This window comes from Sapajus apella, unplaced genomic scaffold (assembly GCF_009761245.1).
Source record: "Sapajus apella isolate SASKATOON/1434 unplaced genomic scaffold, GSC_monkey_1.0 scaffold116, whole genome shotgun sequence".
Classification (NCBI taxonomy): domain Eukaryota; kingdom Metazoa; phylum Chordata; class Mammalia; order Primates; family Cebidae; genus Sapajus; species Sapajus apella.
In genome coordinates, this window is record NW_022437056.1 from 5127008 (window position 1) to 5148747 (window position 21740).

Consider the following 21740-nt stretch of genomic DNA (forward strand, 5'->3'; position numbering starts at 1 on the left):
TTTTTTTTTTTTTGAGACGGAGTCTTACTTTGTATCCCAGGCTGGAGTGCACTGACACAATCTTGGCTCACTCACTGCAACCTCTGCCTCCCCAGTACAAGCAGTTTTGTGCCTCAGCCTCCCGAGTAACTGGAATCATAGGCGCCCACCACCACGCCCAGCTAATTGTGTGTTTTTAGTAGAGATGGGGTTTCACCATCTTGGCCAGGCTGGTTTTGAACTCCTGACCTCAAGTGTTCCACCCGACTTGGCCTCCCAAAGTGCTGGGATAATAGGTGTGAGCTGCTGCTCCTGACCATACTTCTTTAGTTAACCATTTATTACAGGACATTTTTCCCCTGCCTGTACATGCAGATATATCCCATGTTAAAATATATAAGAATCTTTTGAGGTAGCTGTCCGGTAATTTAACCAGTCTTCTATTGGTGAAAATGGAATTTTTCATTTCTTTTTTTTTTTTTTTTTTTTTTTTTTTTTTTCAGTTAGAAATAGTACAGCATTAAGCTTCTGTATATATTACCTTTTTCCAGATGATAAATCTTTCCATAGGTTTCAATCCCAAAAGTGGGCTGTTCAGTTCAGAGAGTTTACATATATAAATATGATAGATGCTGCCAAATTACTTCCTGGAAGGAGTGTACTGGTTTCCATTCTTTCTAGAGTTATCAAAGAATACCTATTTCTCTATCAAAGAATACCTAAAAGGTAAAAGGTAAATACCTATTTACCTTTGTTTATATTGTGAGTTATTAGTTCTTTTAGTATTCTCTAATTTGTAGAAGAAAAATAATACTGTTTTTATTTGCATTTCTCTGGTTTTTTGTGAGGTTGAGTTTTCTTCAACAGGATGTAGAGATAAGAGCCAAACTGACCTACATGTTTGATGTCATGTGTGTTCTTTAGCGGTGAACTGCCTGCCTGTCCAATGCCATAGCTCAGGGTCCCCACTGCAAATGTGAACATTAACTACGCCAGGTCACTAGGTGTCACTAGAATCCATTCTGTTGGGTTCATTCTGAGCATGTTCTTTTTAAGATCAGATGGCAACTGATAAAATTTTGACATTTCCTTTGGATGTAAACATTTTTGTCTTGAAGAAAGAATAAATAAAGGTGAAAGAAATAAAGGTCAGCTTAGTCCTCACTCTAAGTTCCATTGTAGAAAGTTTATCATTTTTAAACAATTGCAAACTAACAGCTAGGTTGGGAATACGGTTCACAGGCTTTGTCCTTGCTGGGCTGAGTTGGTTGCTGACCAAAGGCCATCACCCCCTGCATTTAGGGTTTGCTATAAACAAGGATGTTTTCCCACATAAGCACAACACAGCCGACATTAGGGGCTTAGCACGGCTGCCCTCCTCCTGGAATCCTCAGAATCCATCCCTATCCCACCAGCTCCATTTCTCACCTCTTCAGCCTTCTCAACCTGCAGCCATTCCTTGGTCTTTCATTGGATTCTGTGACTTTGACATTTTTGAAAGTCATTGACCAGTGAGAGGAACGTCCTTCAGTTTGGGCCTGTCTGATGTGTCCTCCTGAGGTCCCATCAGCGTGTAACAGTGGATGTGCAGCCACCTGGGACCGGGCGAATTACCCGCTGGGCTCTATGTTCCTCCAGCAGCATCTAAGTTAACTTGCTACGGTCATTCCAGTGCCAGACCACAGAAGTGCTGCAGGCTCTCACCCTGGTGCGGCTCGCCTGCTCTCTCTGCTGGCAGAGCACTATTGTGCAGACTTCTCCGTCTCCTCCTCTGTTCTTCCTTGTGCCACAGGGACACACATGAAGGATTGTGTGCTTGCAGACTGGAATCTTCAAAAAGATGCGATTCACTTTTTTACTTTGCCTTAGTGGCTAACGCAGTGCCGTCCACATAGAAGATTCATTGACTTTTCCTGAATTGTTGACTTATTGACTGGGCTTAGATAATCAGATACTGATGCTGGACAGTTTGGCACAAGAGTAGTAACAAGGCTGCAGTATTGGCCCAGGTGAAGATGGGTGTCGTCCTGCGGGTAGAACGGGAGCTGGTGGCCCCTAGCCGACCTGGCAGGTATGCTGTGGGAAGTGCTGGAGTGAATCGGCTCTCTCGGAAAACAAGCTCATCAGAGCAGGAATTCCCAAGGAGAACGTTGCTGCTTTGATTTCTCTTGGCTCTGAGGCAGCAGCAGTTGGCAAATGAAGGTCAGAAAGTTGGTTTTCTGTTTAGAGACATCTCTTGAAACAATTTGTTTTGACCACTAGATGGTGGGATAAAGTTACCATTTTACATTTCTGAACAAAAATAGAAATCTAGTTGGAAGCCGTTCTGTTCTGTTAGATTTGCCTGTTGAGTCGATTTTGGTTGGGTGCCTGGTAAACGTGAGTTTCAGTGTCACAGCTTTAGTGTGTTACCACATGTGCTAAAGCGTAGTTGTTGGCATGCAGAATGGCATTACCAGCAGTAAGTGCCACTTACTTCTTCATAGTGAGTAATGATAGTTACACTGAGGAAGATGAATTTCAGGGAGAGCATCTCTGTGCACCTCAAACCTTACCACTATGAAGGATCAGTGGTTGGGAAGCGTACTCAAATGGAACAGAACACATCTTCCACAGCTGTGTAACCTGTGCCAGGCACATGTTTTACTGGGTTGCGTCAAGCCTTTCCGCAAACTGCTAACTAAAGGATACATACTCGTTGTGTAAACTTTGGCAAATGATCTTCTGTGCTCCTTGGTTTTCTGTGTTGTGCAGTAGGAGAAAACCATAGTGCCTTTTCCAGCACAGTTGGTGTGAGGCTTCTCATGAGCTGGCTGACCTTTGTCCTGATGACGGTGGTGACTTTGATACTGTGTATTTGATAACGTGATTATCTGGGGTCTCCTCCACGTCTTTCGTCTGGATGCATCTCAGCCACCCCTCTTTTGCTGCTCCCTTACTTGTAATAGCGGTAAATCGGTGACATTTTGCTTGAGTAGGAAGAAGCAACTAAAACCTTCTCATGCCTAAAATTGGTAATTAAGGGGTCTTTTTAAAAAGAAGCACACCTAAAAAACATTTTCTTCCTTGTTCTCTTCCACCCCTCCTCCTTTTCCCATCTCTTTTCTTAGATCCAGCATTCTGCCTACCCCATTATTGTAGGCTCAGATAGTTGGTTTGTTTTTAAAATCAGCTTTATACAAACATTTACATGAAACAAAATGTAACCATTTTAAGTATATATTCACTGAGTTTTGACAAATATGCATACCTGTATCACCACCACAACCAAAATATACGGCATTTTCATCGCCCCAAAAGCTCCCTCGTGTCCATTCGCTATCAGCTTCCTTGCCTCCTCCTCCCACCCCAGGGCAGCCACAGGTCTGGTTTCTTTCACTAAAGATGAGTGTCACCAGTTCTACAGCTTCAGATCAGTGGAATCATCCAGATTGTACCATTTTGTCCCTGACTGCTTTCATTGAAGGGGATGTTTTTGAGACTTGTCCATGTTGTGTATAGCAGCAGTTTCATTTCCTTTTATAGCTGAGTAGTATACTATTGCAGGCATGTGCCACAGGGCCACCAGTTGATGGACCTGGGACAGTTTTCCATTTTGGGTCATTACGGATAAAGTTACAACAGACATTTATGTTTGCATCTTGTATGCTTTCATTTCTCTTGGGTTATTACCCATACTTTTCCAAGGTGGTTATGGCGCTGTATATTCCTGCAAGCAGTGTGTGAGGGTTCTGTTCGCTCCACGTCTTCACCAGTACTTGTAATTTGTCCATCTTTTGAATTTTAGCCATTCGAGCAGATGGGTAGTAGTATCTCATGTTTTTTGTTGTTTTTTTTCCCCCGGACAGTGTTTTAAGATCTAATTCTCATGCTACACAGTTCAACCAATTAAAGTACACAATTCATTGGCTTTAAATATACAGTCACGTATTGCTTAACAACAGGGATGCCTGCTGAGAAATGGATAGTTAGGTGATTTTTCGTGTGCAGCCATCGCAGCGTGTATTTACATACACCTAGATGACATAGCTACTGCACACCCAGGCTCTGTGGCACGTTTATTGCTTCTAGGCTACAGACCTCTACAGCATGTGCAGTTGTAAAACAGTGCTAAGTATGTGTTTATCTGAGCATATTTAAACTTAAAAGCTACCGTAAAAATATGGCATAAAAGATAAAATATGGTACACCGATATAGGGTGTTGACTGAATGGAGCTTGTGGGACTGGAAGCTGCTGTGGGTGAGTCGCTGAGTGAGTGGTGAGGGAATGTGAAGGCGTAGGGCGTTACCACTGTACGCTACCGTGGACTTCATACACACCACACACTTAGGTTACACTGAATGTAGATTTTTTGGGGCAGCTGTAATAACTGATACTATAACATTTTTTAGAGGCAAGGTCTTGCTCTGTCTTCCAGGCTGGATTGCAGTGGCCATGATCATGGCTTACTGCAGCCTCAACCTCCTAGGCTCAAGCAATCCTCCTGCCTCAGCCTCCTGAGAGCTGAGACTACAGGCACGTGCCACCATGCCAGGCTAATTTTTTTTTTTTTTAATTTTTGTAGAGTTGGCGGTCTTGCTACATTGCCCCAACTAGCCTCCAACTCCTGACCTCAAACGGTCCTCCCACCTCTGCCTCCCAAAATGTTAGAATTACACATGGGAGCTGCTGCACCCAGCTCCTACCATAAGTATATAATCTGTCTTTTTGTTACTTGTGTTTGTGGGGGGGAGAAAAAAACCTAGGTTATTTATAATACCTAATACAATATAAGTGCTATGTAAATAGTTATTATACTCTATTTTTTAAATTTGGCTTTGCTGTAACTTTTTTACATGATAAACTTTGTGATTTTTTAAATTTTTTGACTCTTGTAATAACACTGTAAAATACATTGTACAGCAGTACAAAAATACTTTGTTTATATCTTTATCCATTTTTTCCTATTTTTTAATTTTCACTTTTACTTTCCAAACTTAAAAAAAAAACAAAACCTAGGACACAAAGACACACATTAGCCTAGGCCTACATGGGAGAAGGATCATCAGTGCGTCACTAGGCAATTGGACTTTTTCAGCTCCATTATAGTCTTATGCGATCACTGTGGTGTATGTGGTCTGCCATTGACCAAAAGGTTGTTAGGCAGCACATGCCTGTATTCACTGAGTTGTGCAACCGTCACCACAATTTTAAAACATTTTCATCGCCTCAGAATGAAACCTTGGACCCCTTAGCCCTATTCCCCATCCTCCCACCAGCCAAGGCAGCTGCTAATCTACTTTCTGTCTCTGAATTTTCCTATTCTGGACATTTCAGATGCTGTAAACGGAATCATATAATACATGGCCTTTGTATCAGGCTTCTTTCTCTTAGTGTAATGTTTTCAAGGTTGATCATGTTGTCATCTGTATTTGAATTTTATTTCTTTTTATGGTGGAATCCTGTTCCATTGTATGGGCATATGTGCGAGTGTGTGCACATACACACAAGCCAAATATTGCAAGGCTTATCATGAAAAGCAATTGTCCCTTTCTTGACCCTTTTCACCCTCAATTCCTGTTCCCAAGAGGCGGCTTCTTTCACACATGTGGCTCCTTCTGCAGATAAGCTGTTTAGTGACCTCCATATTGCTGAATACCCTGGCTGTATTGCTGTTTTGGTTTTTCAGTTTCGGATATTATCTGGTGACTTTCTGATAGGGAAGTGGGAATTTCGTTTTTAATCGGCCGCTCCCAGGGCATCCCACCCCCACGTAGACGTTTGCACGGACACATTCATATGCAGGCCCTTTCCACTCTATTCCAGTGTGCATGATACATGTTGGTTAGATCAGTAGTCTATGTCGACATCATTATGACTGTGGAAGTTGTGTGCTAGGTTGAATCTCAAAGTGAACCATGAATACACGTCCTTTCATGGAAAACTTTTTGTTTTCCTTGAGATTGGCCTGGGGTCCTTTGAGTCCAGCGCTTCTCAGGCTTCAGTTGTCGGAACACGGACCCAGTTCTCATTGGTGCTGGGCGGTGGTGAGTGGGCACAGGCAAGGAGGGTTGCTGCCTCTTCTCAGCTTTCTGCCCTTTGCCTGCTGCCCTCTGCCAGTCAGGCCCTAGCCGTGACTGCTTGCTCTGGCTTCACCTGTGCCTCCGGCCTTTGAGTGGTTCTGAGCTCCAGATGGACTTGTCCCCTACCCCAGCTGCCAGGCTTGGGTTTTCTTTTTTTTTTTTTTTTTTTTTTTTTTTTTATTTGTTTGATTTCAGTTCCCCAGACAGCTCTTATCTACTCTTTATTTTTGTTAATTTATGTCTTTTTGTTTTCCTTTACTACCATTTTATTGGGGTTTTGGGAGTCAAGAGAAAAGCATGTGCTCAGTCTACCAGATTTAACCAGAGGTCAAAAACTTTCCATTTTTATTGTCTAAATATTATTCACTTAAGGATTCCTCCTCCCCGTCTTAGTCCATAGCTGCCTTTGCTGAATCTTTGGTGTCTCCTGCCTCAGTTATTGCAATAGTCCCTGACTGACCTCCTTGTTCTCAGTGCCCTTGTCTTGGACTGGTGACCTGCCCATGACCTCTCCCTTACACCTGTCCCCATGCCCCAGAACCCACAGGATGGGGTCTAAGCTTATTGGCTTGGAAAGTATAACCCTTGGATCGCAAGAATTTTTTTTTATGTTTTCCCAAAAATGTCACGCTGTTTGCTCCACTGTGCTTGAGTCTGTGCTCTGCTTCCAAATGGAAGATCTGTGTCCTCCCAGGTCAGCCTCATTGTCACAATTGAGTCTGGTGATCATCTCTGACCTGAAGCTTTCCCTGAACCATACTCATTATGTTCATTTTTGCGTCTCTTCTGCCTGGTTGTACTTCTCTTGTTACAATAACTGCCTTGTATTCTTTTTTAAATTTGTACGTTTTTGCAGATTTCTCTGATGCCTGGCTTAATAGACAGCAGTTGCCTTCTCCGATCTGCCTCTGCATTCGATGTATTGGGATAGCACATCATGTTGCTTCTGAAAACTCCACTGCATTGTATACTCAGGAGATAATGTGAATCAAAAATGGAAAATCATATGTTAGTATTGTTGTAAAGATAATATTGGCCAGGCATGGTGGCTCATGCCTGTAATCCCAGCACTTTGGGAGGACGAGGCAGGCGGATCTCAAGGTCAAAAGATTGAAACCATCCTGGCCAACATAGTGAAACCCCATCTCAACTAAAAATACAAAAAGTTAGCTGCATATGGTGGCGCTTGCCTGTAATCCCAGATATTCAGGAGGCTGAGGCAGGAGAATCACTTGAACCTGGGAGGCGGAAGTTGCAGTGAGCCAAGATGGTATCACTGAACTCCAGCTTAGTGACAGGGCGAGACTCTGTCTGTCTCTCTCTCTCTCTCTCTCTCTCTCTCTCTCTCACACACACACACACACACACACACACACACACATGCGATAGGATTGACATTTCACACCCTCAGAAGGGTGTCAGGGACACCAGGATGAGATTTGCTACACTAGTGTCACTTACCACACTGCATACACCAGACTGTACCATACAGAGGCACATATTTCTGAAACTTCCTTCATTCCTAATATATTTTGTAGATATTCCTATATCAACACGGATATGTGTTTTTTAATTGCAGTGTACTTTAATTATTGCCTGTTAGATGTTGAACAGTGATAGGGCTGGGAGGGAACAGTCGGAGAGGTGATTACAGAGGCCTTAGAATAAAAACGCTTAACCAGCAGATAACTGAGAATAGGCTGTAAACATGGGAGTGATAGGAGGTTTTTATCTGGGTTGGGGAGAAGTGAGTAACATGTTTTAGGATTAATATTTCAGTAATGTGTGTGTGGACTAGAAGAGGAGAAACAAACAGCAGGGCAGGAGAACATTGAGAACATCCTTATAATTATTTAGATTTGAGGGACAGAATGCTAAGAAGGAGATAACAGTCATAGGAATCCAGAGATACGAAGGTGGACGGATAAATGTGAGGTGTGAGCACAGACAGGGCAGCAGGAGGAAGCTTGGCAGTGCGGGGCATGGGTTGCATACCCAGGCCTTGGGTCTGATGGTGCTCTCTGGACGGAAACACAAAAAGGACAACTCAATTTTGGAGGAAAGATATGTTTTCTGGCCTCGATTTCTTTATGTCCCTTCTACCTCTAAATTACTTGTTTTATGGCCTGTTAACTATTAAATGATCTGTTTAATAGCATTTACTCATGCCTTTATGAGTACCATGCACTAATAATTTTGAAGTATGCTACAAGTCCAAAATTGTTGTATAAAAATTATACTTCCTTTACCTGCCTCTTGCTTCTCTTAAACACTAGATAAAGACGATTTTGGGAAGTTTGGTTTATAATGACTTTTGTATTTGCTGTGGTATTTATTTTTTTAAAGGTCTGTTAAAATGACCTACGTATGGGTTTCTTAAATTGCTGATACAGGTGCAGATTTAGTGCTGTGTCAGTGTATAATGGAAGCAAATACTGATTAGACTACCTTAATTTAATTATACAGATGCAGGACGGCCAGAGCACACGTCGACGAATCATTGTTCCCTGCAGCTAATATGAAAGAACACTTGCCAAGCCTAATTAAAAAAAAGGTAAGTACATGGTTTCAGGGTAGACAATGGCAATTAGGAATTTATTCAGTTTATTTTTTTTATTTCTAGAAAATAATACTTCCACAAATACATTCAAGAGTTATCTTAAGTATGCTATTGATGACATTGTTCTTTTCACATACCATTTTTAGTGAATTAAAGATTATTTTATCCTATGAATTCTTCGATAGCATCTGTAGGAAGTGGAAGAGACCGTGGTTGGCCATGGGGAATCTAAAAGGTGCCCAGAGATAAGCAGACATTCAGGTGCTTTGGCAGCCACTTCAGAATGAAGCTTGTTGTATCTGTGGCAAAAATACCTGCATTCTTTTTAGCCAGAAAAATCTCACAAGTCAGATGGATGTATACCCAAATGTGCAAAGTCATTTCCTAGAGAAAATCTGCTGTACAAATACAGTTGTCCTTCAGTATCCATAGGGGATCAGCTCCAGGACCCCTGCCAGATACCAAAATCCACTGATACTTGAATCCCTTATGTAAAATGCAGTAGTATTTGCATATAACCTATACAAATTCTCCTATATACTTAAAAAAAAATATTGTCGAGACAGGATCTTTCTGTGTTGCCCAAGCTAGTCTCAGAATCTTGGTCCCAAGTGATTCTGTTGCCCCAGCCTCCCAAAGTGTTGGGATTACAGGTGTGAGCCACTGCATCTGGCTCCTTCCATATACTTTAAGTAATCTGTGGATTACTTATAATACCTAATACAATGTCAGTGCTTTGTAAATAGTTGTTATACTATATGGTTTTTTAATTTGTGTTAAAATTTTTTTTTTTTATATTTCCAATCATGATTGGTTGAATCCACAGACCTGGAACCTGCAGTTCCACAGGGCAAATTGTAGAGTTGAAGACATTGCTTTCATTTGAGACCTAATTCACATTTTAACCACAACCTTTTAGCTTTCTATTTATTTAAAAGTTCTAATTGAGATTTCTTTATCGGAGGATAGTGTACTCTGAAACATCACAGCCAGGTTGTTTTCACATGAGAATCTCTCTTAGAGGGATGACTCTCTCCAAACCGAACTACATTTCCTGTAGACTAGAGGAGAAACAACCGTGGACTCCACATTTCCTGAAAATAGTCAATGATATTTCTCTGTTACATTTCATCTCAGACAAGCCAGAGTTTGCCCATCTAGTGATGGATGAATTTCCTTCCGTCTTACCTGATTATAGGTGAAAAGTGTTTATCAGTCTCTGGAACCCCCTGTGACATGATAAAATCAAGTGTTCATTGTAAAAACTCGACAGTAGTACATGCATGTTTTCACTGTAAAACATTTGGTAAGCACAGATAAAGCAGATGTCTCTTTTGATTGCCCTCCCTCAAAGCAAGTAGCTTTCAGTTTGATGACTATCCTGGATGGCACTTCTTCCTTACATTACACACATGTACATACACACACAGGCGTGCCTGACACGAAGGGGCTCTGCTGTCTTATGTGTATTGTTTGGTGAGTTGCCGTCTCTTCCCGGGTTAGCAATATGGTTTTGACCATTTCATGTCAGTAGATGTGATTCTACTCAGTTTTCTGTATTGTATTATACACTGTGACTGTTTTCCAGTATTCATGTACTTTTAGTCATTGTCAGTTTTTGCTAAGTGTATTACTTATGCAACATGTTTGAGGTTATTTCTCCAAGTCAGATGTCTAGAGATAAAAATTACTGGGCCAGAATACATAACACATTTTGATTTTAACAGTTCCACCAATCATGTACAAGATTTCCTATTTCTTGGCCAGGTATGATGGCTCACAGCTGTAATCCCAGCACCTTGGGAGGCCGAGGCAGGCGAGTCAGTTGAGGCCAGGAATTTGAGACCAGCCTGGTCAACATAATGAAACCCTGTCTTTACTAAAAATACAAAATTTAGATAGGCATGGTGATGCATGCCTGTAATCCCAGCTATTCAGGAGGCTGAAGCAGGAGAATCGCTTGAACCCAGGAAGTGGAGGTTGGAGTGAGCCAAGACCATGCCACTGCAATGTAGTCTGGGTGACAGCAAGGCCCTGTCTCAAAAAAAAGATTACCTATTTCTTTTTCTTTTTTTCTTTTTTTTTTTTTGAGACAGAGTTTCACTCTTGCTCCCCAGGCTGGAGTGCAATGGCGTGATCTCAGCTCATCGCAACCTCCGCCTCCTGAGTTCAGGCAATTCTCCTGCCTCAGCCTCCTGAGTAGCTGGGACTACAGGCACGCGCCACCATGCCCAGCTAATTTTTTGTATTTTTAGTAGAGACGGGGTTTCTCCATGTTGACCAGGATGGTCTCGATGTCTTGACCTCGTGATCCACCCGCCTCGGCCTCCCAAAGTGCTGGGATTACAGGCGTGAGCCACCGTGCCCGGCCAAGATTACCTATTTCTTTATAGTCTTACCAATATTGGATATTGCTAATCTTTTAAATTTTTCCTAATCTAAAGCATAAATGACTGCTCATACACTTTACCACTTTAAAAACCTTCCCTTTACTTCTCTTTTCCAAATGTAGTTGCAAATTAAACCTAACCTGAGTCCTTATTCTTCTGGGTCTTTGAGGAGGTTCTGTGCATCTCTCTTTCCTCCTCTCTTTCTGTCTGCTGCCTGTCTGCCCAGCTTGCTGTTCCTCAAGCACACCAATCATGTTTCTGCTTCAAACACATTGCATTATCTATTCCCTCTGTCTGGAACATTCTTCCCCCCAAATCCATCCACAGGACCCGTTTTCCAGCCTCCCTATGGCTTTGTGCAGACGCTACTTTCTCCATGAGACCTATCCTGACACCCCGTTGATACCAGCAGTGTCTTCCCACTTGTGCCCACCATCAAGTCCCTTTTCATCTGCCGTGCTTACTGGCTCTTCCTAACGGTGGTCATGTGGCCAGTTTGATGGAGTGCAGTTGCTAGAGAAGATTCACAGGACCCAGAAATAACAATGTGTCCAAATCTGCACAGTACCTGAGAACCAGAGAGCGCAAGGTGGAACCTCGCGTACACTGCTGGCCATGAGTCTCTGTAAACCAGCCCGACTGGCAGAGCCTCCAGCAACTCCTTCATCTCACTAATCGTAAACAGTGCTGAAAAGCTGGCACAATCTGCCCCCGAACTTCCTGGACCTGTGGCTATAAAGCACCACTGTCTAATTAGTACATTTTGTGTCATGCGGGTACTTTAGTGAAAGCAGTCCAGGCTGGTTCCAAGCCTGTTGAAATTAACCTCCCAAGACGCATACAATTTACTTATTTATTTAATGTTTATTTTCTGTCATTCCTTACCAGCATTCAAGCTCTGTGATGACAAAGATCTTTCTAGGTTGCAAGACCAGCGCCTGACATATAGTAAATGAGTGAATAACTAACAGAGCAAGATCCCCAGTGTAGGCGTTAGCCTTGAATGGCTAAAAAAGTCCTTTGTTTAAGACTGGAGCAAAATAAGTTAGGCTAGTTACCCATATAAGCAGATTTGGGCTGGTAGCTTCAAGCTGAAAACCAAGGGATCTAGACAGATGACTTAAATTTCCCTGGGATCCTATAAGAAAGAAGTAGTAGTAGGTAAAATCATAAAAGTGGTAGTAGGTAAAATCAATGTGAAGAGCAGTATGTGTATTTGTGATGATGGCTGGGCTAAAGATGGGAAGTCAATGGGCAGTTCTAAGAGGAGAATGTGGTAAGTCTGGGAAGGTCAGGTGTTTGTTGTTGTTGTTGTTGTTGTTGTTTTGTTTTGTTTTGTTTTTCTTTGAGATGGAGTCTCCCTCTGTCGCCCAGGCTGGAGTGCAATGACGCGATCTCAGCTTACTGTAACCTCTTTGTTCCGGGTTCAAGCAATTCTTCTGCCTTAGCCCCCCTAGTAGCTGGCATTACAGGTGCATACCATCTTGCCCAGCTAATTTTTATCTTTTTAGTAGAGATGGGATTTCACCGTGTTGGTCAGGTTGGTCTCAAACTCCTGACCTTGTGATCTGCCCTCCTGGGCCTCCCAAAGTGCTGAGATTACAGGCATGAGCCACCATACCCAGCCATGAGATATGTTTTAAAGGAAACGTTTCCCTTCTCTGAGCATGGTAAGAGTAGAGTTAACCCAAGACCTTCCCCTGGATATCAGCCTGGGGTTTCGTGTGTTTGTGTGCGTAGTTATAGTTTTTAGGTTTTACTGGCTGATTGGAGTTACTGTGATTTAATGACAGTAGGACAAGATTAAATAATGGTTCTTTTTTTTGGTAATTATAAAATAGAAATTATTTGATCACTGCGTCATGGTCTTGCAGGGAGGATGGTGTGAGAATTGTGCTACCAAGCAGGCAGTGGGCTTGCTGCCCAACCCACATAGAGTTCAAGATCACGGCACTTGCTTTCGAGAAAAGAAAGGCTTTATTGCAAGTTGCCTGGCAAGGAGACAGGAGGAAACGCTTAAATCTGCCTCCCTGAGATGGGGGCTCAGACAGTTTCATAGGCAGAGAAAACCCAGTGTGATCTGATTGGATCTTATAACGAGGTGATGTTGGGCAGCGTGATCTTACTGGGTTGTGTCATGAGGTGATGCCGGGACTCAATGGGATTGGATCATGGCTTATGCCGTCAGGTGTTTACTCCTTAATTTGGCCCCTGTTCCTTGGTCTAAGTGCCTGGATTCCACGCATGGTTACATGCTTGGTTCACCTGGGCATGCTCAAGTGACATAACTTGCAACCTGGGGTCCACGGCAATTCAAAAACAGTCCGCCGTTTTGATACACAAAGTTGAAGTAGATTGGGCTCGTATGGCGGTAACAATAGCAAAAAACAGAAAGAGACTGGCTTTGGCTAAAAACTTTGATGGAAACTGTGAATGCTGGGATCATGAAAATGTCTCACAAAGCATTATACAGAGGCTTTTATTCAATCTTTTAAATTCTGTCCATTTTCTTTATAATTGTGCAAAAAGAAAGAAATATTGCCAATTCACATACAGTGCAAGAAACACCTCTTTCAGAAGTTTTTATTACTGATGTTATGAAAAGTATCAGAAATGTATGTGAAAGGGCTTTGTTCCTATCTTAAGCAGTTGCAATACAGCATTAATTTTTGTGTCCTTTTCTCACAGCGTAAGTGTATGCAGCCCAAAGATTTTAATTTTAAAACACCAGAGAATGATAAGAGATTTCAGAAAAAAGTTGAGAAAATGGCTGAAGAGCTACAAAGGCAAAAAAGAAGTCTAGGTAAGCCAAGAAATATAATACAGTTCTTTGCGTTTGCGTCCATACACCTTCTTTAATTTGCTTGATGGCCAGTAGAGTTCAGGATGAGTTAGCTGATGAAGACCGTAGTAGATTTCGAAAGGAGAAGACAAAGTGTCAGCAGCCTGCAGGAGACTTGACTGGGAGCCATAATGGAGCCAAGCAGTTGAGCTGATCAACCACAGTCTTAACCATTCATTAAGGTGGTGGAACTTGTTGTCTCCAGGAATGATTTCAGAGGAAAGGCAAACGTTAGCTAACAAGCCTTTTTCTTCTTTACAAATAACTTTGTATTTTTACCTAGTTGGCCTTTTTGTTTTGTTACAGAATAGGCAAATCTTAGATGATACATTCTGTTAGTGATTTGGAAAAATACTTTAGAATATTATGTTCATAACAAGATGTCTTAGAAAAAAATAGGTATTTTTACGTATTCTTAAATAATATTCTTATATATAAGAATATTATGAAACATTAAGATGCTTTGTATGTTTTCGTTATTTCTCTCGGCCTTTGTCACTATCCTCTAAATTCAGTATTTCCTACCAATTCTGACACACCATTGCTACAGATAAGCAGTTGTGATCACTAGAAATAGGAAGCATAAATTCCTCTAGCTTTCGTTTTATTTGTTTTCATCTATGTTGCTGTGTCACAAATTCTCTATTCTTTGTTTTGAAATTATTCAAATGGAATTATCGAGATTGATTTTAAATCTGTGATGATAATGTGACAGACTTCGGTGGCACACTTAGCCCACACAGTGCTGCCACATAATGTTCTAGAAACACAGCCTGCATCATTTGTTGCACGCTCAGCCCCCCCATTGCCTCTCCTGGGTGCGTCAGTCCTTCCTTCACACCAGCTGTCTGGTCTTCCTCGCAGCTCATGCCAGAAGCATGCAGTCGGCCTTGACATCTCCTTCTTCCCTGAGTCTGACCCCCGTGAAGACCGTGGCCCTGCTTCTGAAACAGTCGCTTGACTTCTGTTTTCACCTTCCCTCTTCTCGCCCCTGCTGCCTGCATTATCCCTCCTGCACCACTGCAGCCGCTCCTTACCCTGCCCTGCACTCTGCCCCGTGTCCTTACAGTTCATCTCCGTGTAGTCACATGAGGAAAACCTTAAATAAGAACGGTATCCCCTTCCTGATTGAAAATTTCTTGGTGTCATCCCAAGGAAAAATATTCAGGATAAAATGCTGTATTTAACATATTCTCCAATTTACTAGGTCCTTTATGATCTGGCCTCTCCTAGTCTCATATCAATATTACACACTCTCCTATGATTCTTTATATTTTGTTACTTTGGCCTTCTTTCCTATGTCAGTGACAGTATATTTGAAAATAACTTGACAACATGGTAATGGTAGATCCAAAATTTTCTTTTTAGACCAAATATGTACCTTAATGGAAATTGCCTTTTAAAAACTATACATATGAGGTATTAATGATTCAACTAATGTACATTTATATATTGTCAGAACTACACAGTACGGGTTATTCAGGCTTACGTGTTGCAAAGGAGAATATATTAAATAATTCTTGGTATTTTTTTGTTGGGGGTGAGTATCAAAGTTCCAAAGGCCTCTTTGAGCATATGCAAGGTAGCATTCCAGAAAAAACCACAACTCTGCACCCACACAAGCCAACTCATAGTTTCATGGTTCAGGGACCATGCTGATCCCACTTCATGCCGTCAGTTTCAAGTCTGGGTCTGTGAGCGTGTGTTGAGGGTCTGAGCGATGGTTAATGCAAGCAGTTTCTGAATCCTGGGACAAGATATAGAAACCAGATTGTATTCCAGCTTTACAACTGTAAACTTCTGTCTCAGTCTTTGCCTTCAAGTGGGGATACTGGTTTGGGTTTGGTTTGAGGTTGGATGCACTAATACATACATTGTTCTCAGCACAGCGCTTGGGGAAGGCAGGTGCTCAGCAGATGTGAGCCGGTAGCCTGTGGAGGTGGTGGGCTTAGAATATTCGCAAAAGTAGATAATGATGTCCAAAGGAGGGAAGGAAAGCGGGGTGTGTGGGGGTGTTCCTTAAAAGGAATCATACCCTTCAAGTATGAAGGTACTTTTTGATCTTAAAGTGGATTTTTTCTTTTCAGATGATGACGTACCTATTCTCTTATTTGAATCTAATGGCTCATTAACATACAGTCCCAGAATGAAAATTAATAATAGTCACCACAGCGCAATGGAGAAGAGATTACGAGAGATGAAGGAGAAAAGGGAAAATCCTTCCCCCACCTGTAAGTAATTACGGTCTGTGAAATGAAAATTATGCAAATAGGTAATTAAATTATGGTGGAAAGCTTTTTTTTTTTCTTTGCCTAGATAATATAGTTAATGTTTCTTGATAGTAACAAACTTTGGCCTATTTCATGGCTGGCTTTGTTTCCCAGAAAATCTTATGTATCATTAAGATTTTTGAAGTGTGTGTTGGATGTATGGTATTCTTTAAGTTTAAAATCCTATTTGTTGCAGCTCCTTTGTAATTTTTATTATCTTTGGAGTTTTTTCTTTCTTTTTTAAAAAAAAGATGAATCATGTCCTTTTTTCTTTCTTTGAGACGGAGTTTTGCTCTTTTTGCCCAAGCTGGAGTGCAGTGGCGTGATCTCAGCTCTCTGCAACCTCCCCCTCCTGCGTTCAAGTGATTCTCCTGCCTCAGCCTCCCAAGTATCTGGTATTACAGGTGTCCACCACCACACCTGACTAATTTTACTTTTCTTTCTTTCTTTTTTTTTTTTTTTTTTAATAGAGGTATGTTCACCATGTTGGCCAGGCTGGTCTTGAACTCCTGACCTCAAGTGATCCACCCACCTCAGCCTCCCAAGGTGCTAGGATTACAAGTGTGAGCCACTGCGCCCAGCCATGAATCATGTCTTTTTTAGGAATTTGCTTTAGATTAATGTATCTAATGAATCATTTTTCATTATTTCTTTTATCTTAAAAATTTTTAATTACTAAAGTGTAAGTGAGCATACTTTATAAAATACTTAACAAATTAGCTAATAGTAAAAGTTCATCTTGATACCCACGTAATTCTACTCCTCTGCCGGGGAGAACCTGTATTTTAAGTTGATGTATTTTTCCAGATCTGTTTCAGTGTATCAGATATCTGTGTATACATGAAAAAGGTACAGGTTTGGTTTCTGTGTGGATGTGTAATTTCTATTTTACTTAAATTAGATAATGACATATGTGTTATTATCCGCTGTGTTTTCTTTCGTAAGAGTATCTGGAGGTTTTATTGCAGCTTAGTTGTTATAGACTGACCTATTTTTTTTTTTTAAGATGCTGCAAAATACTCTGTAGCTTTAATACTGAATCATCTGTTGGTGGATACTTTTTTCCTCAGTTTTGCTTTATTTGAAATAGGGCTGTAGTTTTTATTCTTTTTTTAACCATATGGTTTAGTTGTTCTTGTTTTTTTATTAAGCTATTTTACTTTCTCTGGATATGTTATAACCCCTGTATGCATCTACATGAATCCTTATATTTCTGGGTACTTCATGTATTTCAGTAATATTAATTCATACATGCAGAATTTGCTTTTTTTTTTTTTTTTTTTTAAGATATAGAGTCTCACTGTGTTGCCCAGGCAGGACTTGCACTCCTGGGCTCAAGTACTTCTGCCTCACCCTCTCAAGGAGCTAGAGATACAGTTGTGTGCCACGACTTCTGGCTTATTGATAGATATAGTCAAATTATCCTTCAAAAAATTTGGGGGCTAGGCATGGTGGCTCACGTCAGAAATCCCAGCACTTTGGGAGGCCCAGGTGGGTGAATCACCTGAGGTCGGGAGTTTAAGACCAGCCTGACCAACATGGTGAAACCCTGTCTCTACTAAAAATACAAAATTGGGCCTGATAGCGCATGCCTGTAATCCTAGCTACTCAGGAGGCTGAGACAGGATAATCGCTTGAATCCAGGAGGCAGAGGTTATGGTGAGCCACGATTGTGCCATTGCACTCCAGCCTGGGCAACAAGAGTGAAACTCCATCGCAAAAAACAAAATGGGGCCACATTATTCTCACCAGTTGTTTATAAGATTGCCCCTTTCTCCACGCTTGGAAAACTGGATGGCGTTAGCCTGTAGCCTTTTTCAATCTGAAGCTTGAAAAACTGGATTTGTTTAAGTTACTTTTGATTAGAAGCAAGTTTAAGCACCTTTTCATATTATTGACTATGACTTACTGAATGCAGCTTTTAATGTTATCAACTACCACCTCTTTTAATTTTATGCCCTTTGTCCATCTACATCAGTTAAGGTTAGGTTTAGCTGCATGTAACAAAGAAACACAAAAACCAATGACTTAAACCTGATAGAATTGTCTTTCTCTGTCTTGTCTAGTTCAGGAGTAGGCAGTCAGGGCTGGGCTGCCATTCTGTGGTTCTTTAAGAAACCAGGTTCCCATCTTTCTGTTGTCCCTGCCTGGCATTTCTCCCGAAATGTGTGTTCCTCCCAGCTGAGCCGTCTCCCTTGGTCAGTCTTACTAGATGTCTCTCCAGTGTTCCTGCCTGATTGCATTGGCTGGAATGTGGTCATAGGGCCACCCCTTTTGCAAGCAGAACTGACACGTAGTCTTGACTGGGATGCATTGCTGTGCCGATAAAATCAAAGTTCTGTTGTTAAGAGGAAGTGAGAATGGACACTGAGGGAGGTAACTAGCTGTGTGCCAGGTGGACATCCAGATTGTTTCAGTGTGCAGTCATGGGTATAAACTAACTTGCCTTAAAGTTTACTTTTTCTATTACTTTCCATTGTTAATTTTGCCACTTCCCTGCATCTAGCACAGTTTCAAATCTAACCAGAAATTTTATGTGTGCTTCCCTTCCTTATCTTGGTTCACTCTCTTTTTTTGCTCAAGTTTTCTCAGAAAAGTTTCCTTTTGAGTCTCTAAAAACATATCTTTGGATATGAGATCCAAACATTTATTTTGTTTCTTGACTGTCTTATGAACAGCCTTTGAAGATAATACTTATGACCTTATTTGTTATATCATTGATATCCTAAGTGTTTTCGATGAAACCTCCAGGATTTCTCAACCCAGCACAGCTGGCATTTGGGTCTGGGTAATTCTTTGTTGGGGGCGCTGCCCTGTGCGTGGCAGGAAGCTCAGCAGCATCCCTGCCTCTCCTCACTAACACCAGCGACATACCCACCGCCCTCCCTCTCTGGTGACATCCAAAAATGTGTCCAGGCATTAGCAAATGTCTGCCAGGATTGCGTATCACCTCTGGTTGAGTAGCAGTGCTCTAGTTTTAGAGGCAACTATGATGAGTATCCTTAAAGAAAAAGCTGTGATTATCAAACAAGAACACTAAAATAGGCTGGGATTGTTTGTTTAGCTCTGATGAGCTTCTGATTAGATTCAGGCTAGTTGACTTAAGATCCCTTTTAATTTTGTGATTATAGGATTTAATAGAACCACGTATGATTAATAGGTAGACTTCCTCTTGGCCTCATCTGCTAAAAAATACTGAAACTTTAATGAAATATCTTGGTCCTGTTTTTAGCTTCCCAAATGATTCAGCAGTCTCATGATAATCCAAGTAACTCTCTGTGTGAAGCACCTTTGAACATTTCACATGATGCTTTATGTTCAGGTAAAATTATTTTTTTCTTTCTGTGATATGTTTAAGCTTTGAGAATAATACGATTATCTTATTTAGAATTTCATGCAGCAATTTCTGATGAATAAAATAATGAGTTAAAACTAGAACTTCTAAATTTCCCCCTGAAATTAGGTATTATAATAAAATTAAGGTATGAATTAGACTTCCTTTTTGGTTTCTGTAGGTTTATTTCCTAGGCATTTGCTTTCTTGCTACAGAATCAATTGCTGGTTTAAAAAAATTATTGTGATCATATATAAACTAATCCGTATGCTGTTTAAACTACATAAATCTGAGAACAGTCAGAGCTAAGGAAATGTTTCACACAATGTATAATGAACATAAGGAATGTGTTATTGAATGGGGTCAGTGAAGTATGTAATGATCATCTATAAATTGAGGACATAAATAGAAGATTTCTAATTAATAGCAGAAAGAATATTGGTAAGAATTAATATAATTAGTTACATGCTATGCACATAGATGTTTTTTCACCTGAGAGCTCTTGTTTCACTAAGGTTGATAATTTTTCATGGTCATATCTTCTTCATATCAAATTTCTTACAGCTTTCTCACTTAGCCCCTAATAGGGCCCAAGTAGTTATTAGTGACCCCAGTAAAACTGCATTCAGAAGTGTTTGAGATGTTATCGAATATTTATTGTGAAAGCCACAGCAATGACAAAGCACAAGACATCAAGATATTAGAGGCTTAAACCGAAGCCTCCTTTCAGTGCAGGCTTAATCCTTTCACTCTTACCTCCCTGTGCAGGAATTATTTACCTATTAATCTTAAACAGTCTCCGTCTTTTCATTGTATACTTGATACATTTATTTCCTGGAAGTTGGAAAGAAATGATAATAATAGCTAACATTGATATTGTTGTTGTTGTGTTGTAGGCACTCCTCTGAGTGTCTTATTCACAATATCTCATTTAATGCTCCTATTAGCCTTATGAGGTAGCCATCCCCATTTTGCCAGCGAAAACTCAGGACACAGAGGTCAAACAACTTACAGCAGGTCATGTCGTTTGTGAATGGCAAACCCAAGCTTCTAACTTATGCAGCCTGACATCATAGTTTACACTCTTAGTGACACGTCACACTGCTTATCAGCTTTTTGAAAAGTGTGCTAAAAATAAAAACATAATTTTAGAGTCTGAAAAAATGACCTTATTTTCAGCTACTGCTTTGAAGACACACATGGTGCTGCCTGCCCGCTGGACTTCCCTCCTCTTCGGGAGCACAGCAGGAAGGGAAGCTTTGCTGGTTACCTATGTTCTTCTCTTTTTTTTATTTTTTGTTTTTTGTTTTGAGATGGAGCCTTTCTCTGTAGTCAGGCTGGAGTGCAGTGGTGTGATCTCGGCTCTCTGTAACCTCCGCCTCCCAGTTTCAAGTGATTCTCCTGCCTCAGCCTGCCGAGTAGCTGGGATTACAGGCACACGCCACCATACCTGGCTAATTTTTGTATTTTTCGTAGATACAGGGTTTCACCGTGTTGACCAGGATGGTCTTGATCTCTTAACTTGGTGACCCGCTCACCTTGGCCTCCAACATGCTGGGATTACAGGCATGAGCCACCGTGCCCAGCCGCTTCTTCCTTTTTAAAGCAGAACTTTTGGTGATTTCAGTCAGAGAATTACAACGCTTTATGTTACCTCCAGATTGAGCGATTTCTACCAAACAAAGGTACTCCACCAGCAAGTACTGAGCCCCTTTTGAGGGAGCCAGCATAGCACTAGAGACTTCTTCATATTCATTCCAAAATGAACAGACCTCTAGTAGCTTACACTTACTAGTGATGGGCAGACATCCAGGTAACCATGGGGCAGTATGATGTGGAGGGGCAAGGCCAGGGAGACCTGGCAAGGGCAGTCGGAGGGTTCTAGGGATATTGACAACCAGGTGGGTTTTGAAGGATGAATTGTATCTACCCAGACTAAAGTGTGGAGAAAAGAGCAAGGTCTGGAGGGTACAGAGGAATATAGAATTTTCAGGAGATAGCAGCAGCTTAGGATTAGTCTCAGGAAATGAGTAAGCTATATATGTATGTATATATGTATGTATATATAGAGAGTTGAAACAGGGAAGGTAAAGGTGAGCTGTGTTCATTGAGGGAGTGTTTCGTGCAAGACTTAGAACTTTCCCTAGATCTTACAGTGTAAATCTTAGGTTTTAGAATTACTGACCACCTGGAAAATTTAGTGACAAACTGTGGGATACTCTTCCTGGAAAATCTGCGCATACATGTGGAAATTTGCCAAAATTTTTAGAAGCTTCTTACCCTTCTTGTCTATCCCCACCA

The 21740-nt window shown here is 41.2% G+C and overlaps 1 protein-coding gene across 3 annotated transcripts in view; it reads left to right on the plus strand.

Annotated features, from left to right (window-relative positions):
- MCPH1 (microcephalin 1) overlaps positions 1-21740 on the plus strand; it is a 245455-nt gene that overhangs the window by 21676 nt on the left and 202039 nt on the right. For all 3 annotated transcript variants that reach the window (XM_032260308.1, XM_032260309.1, XM_032260310.1), the window contains exons 4-7: positions 8510-8597; positions 13682-13796; positions 15923-16066; positions 19338-19427. In XM_032260308.1, the coding sequence (XP_032116199.1) occupies positions 8510-8597; positions 13682-13796; positions 15923-16066; positions 19338-19427 (437 nt within the window). The remainder of the gene's footprint in view (positions 1-8509; positions 8598-13681; positions 13797-15922; positions 16067-19337; positions 19428-21740) is intronic.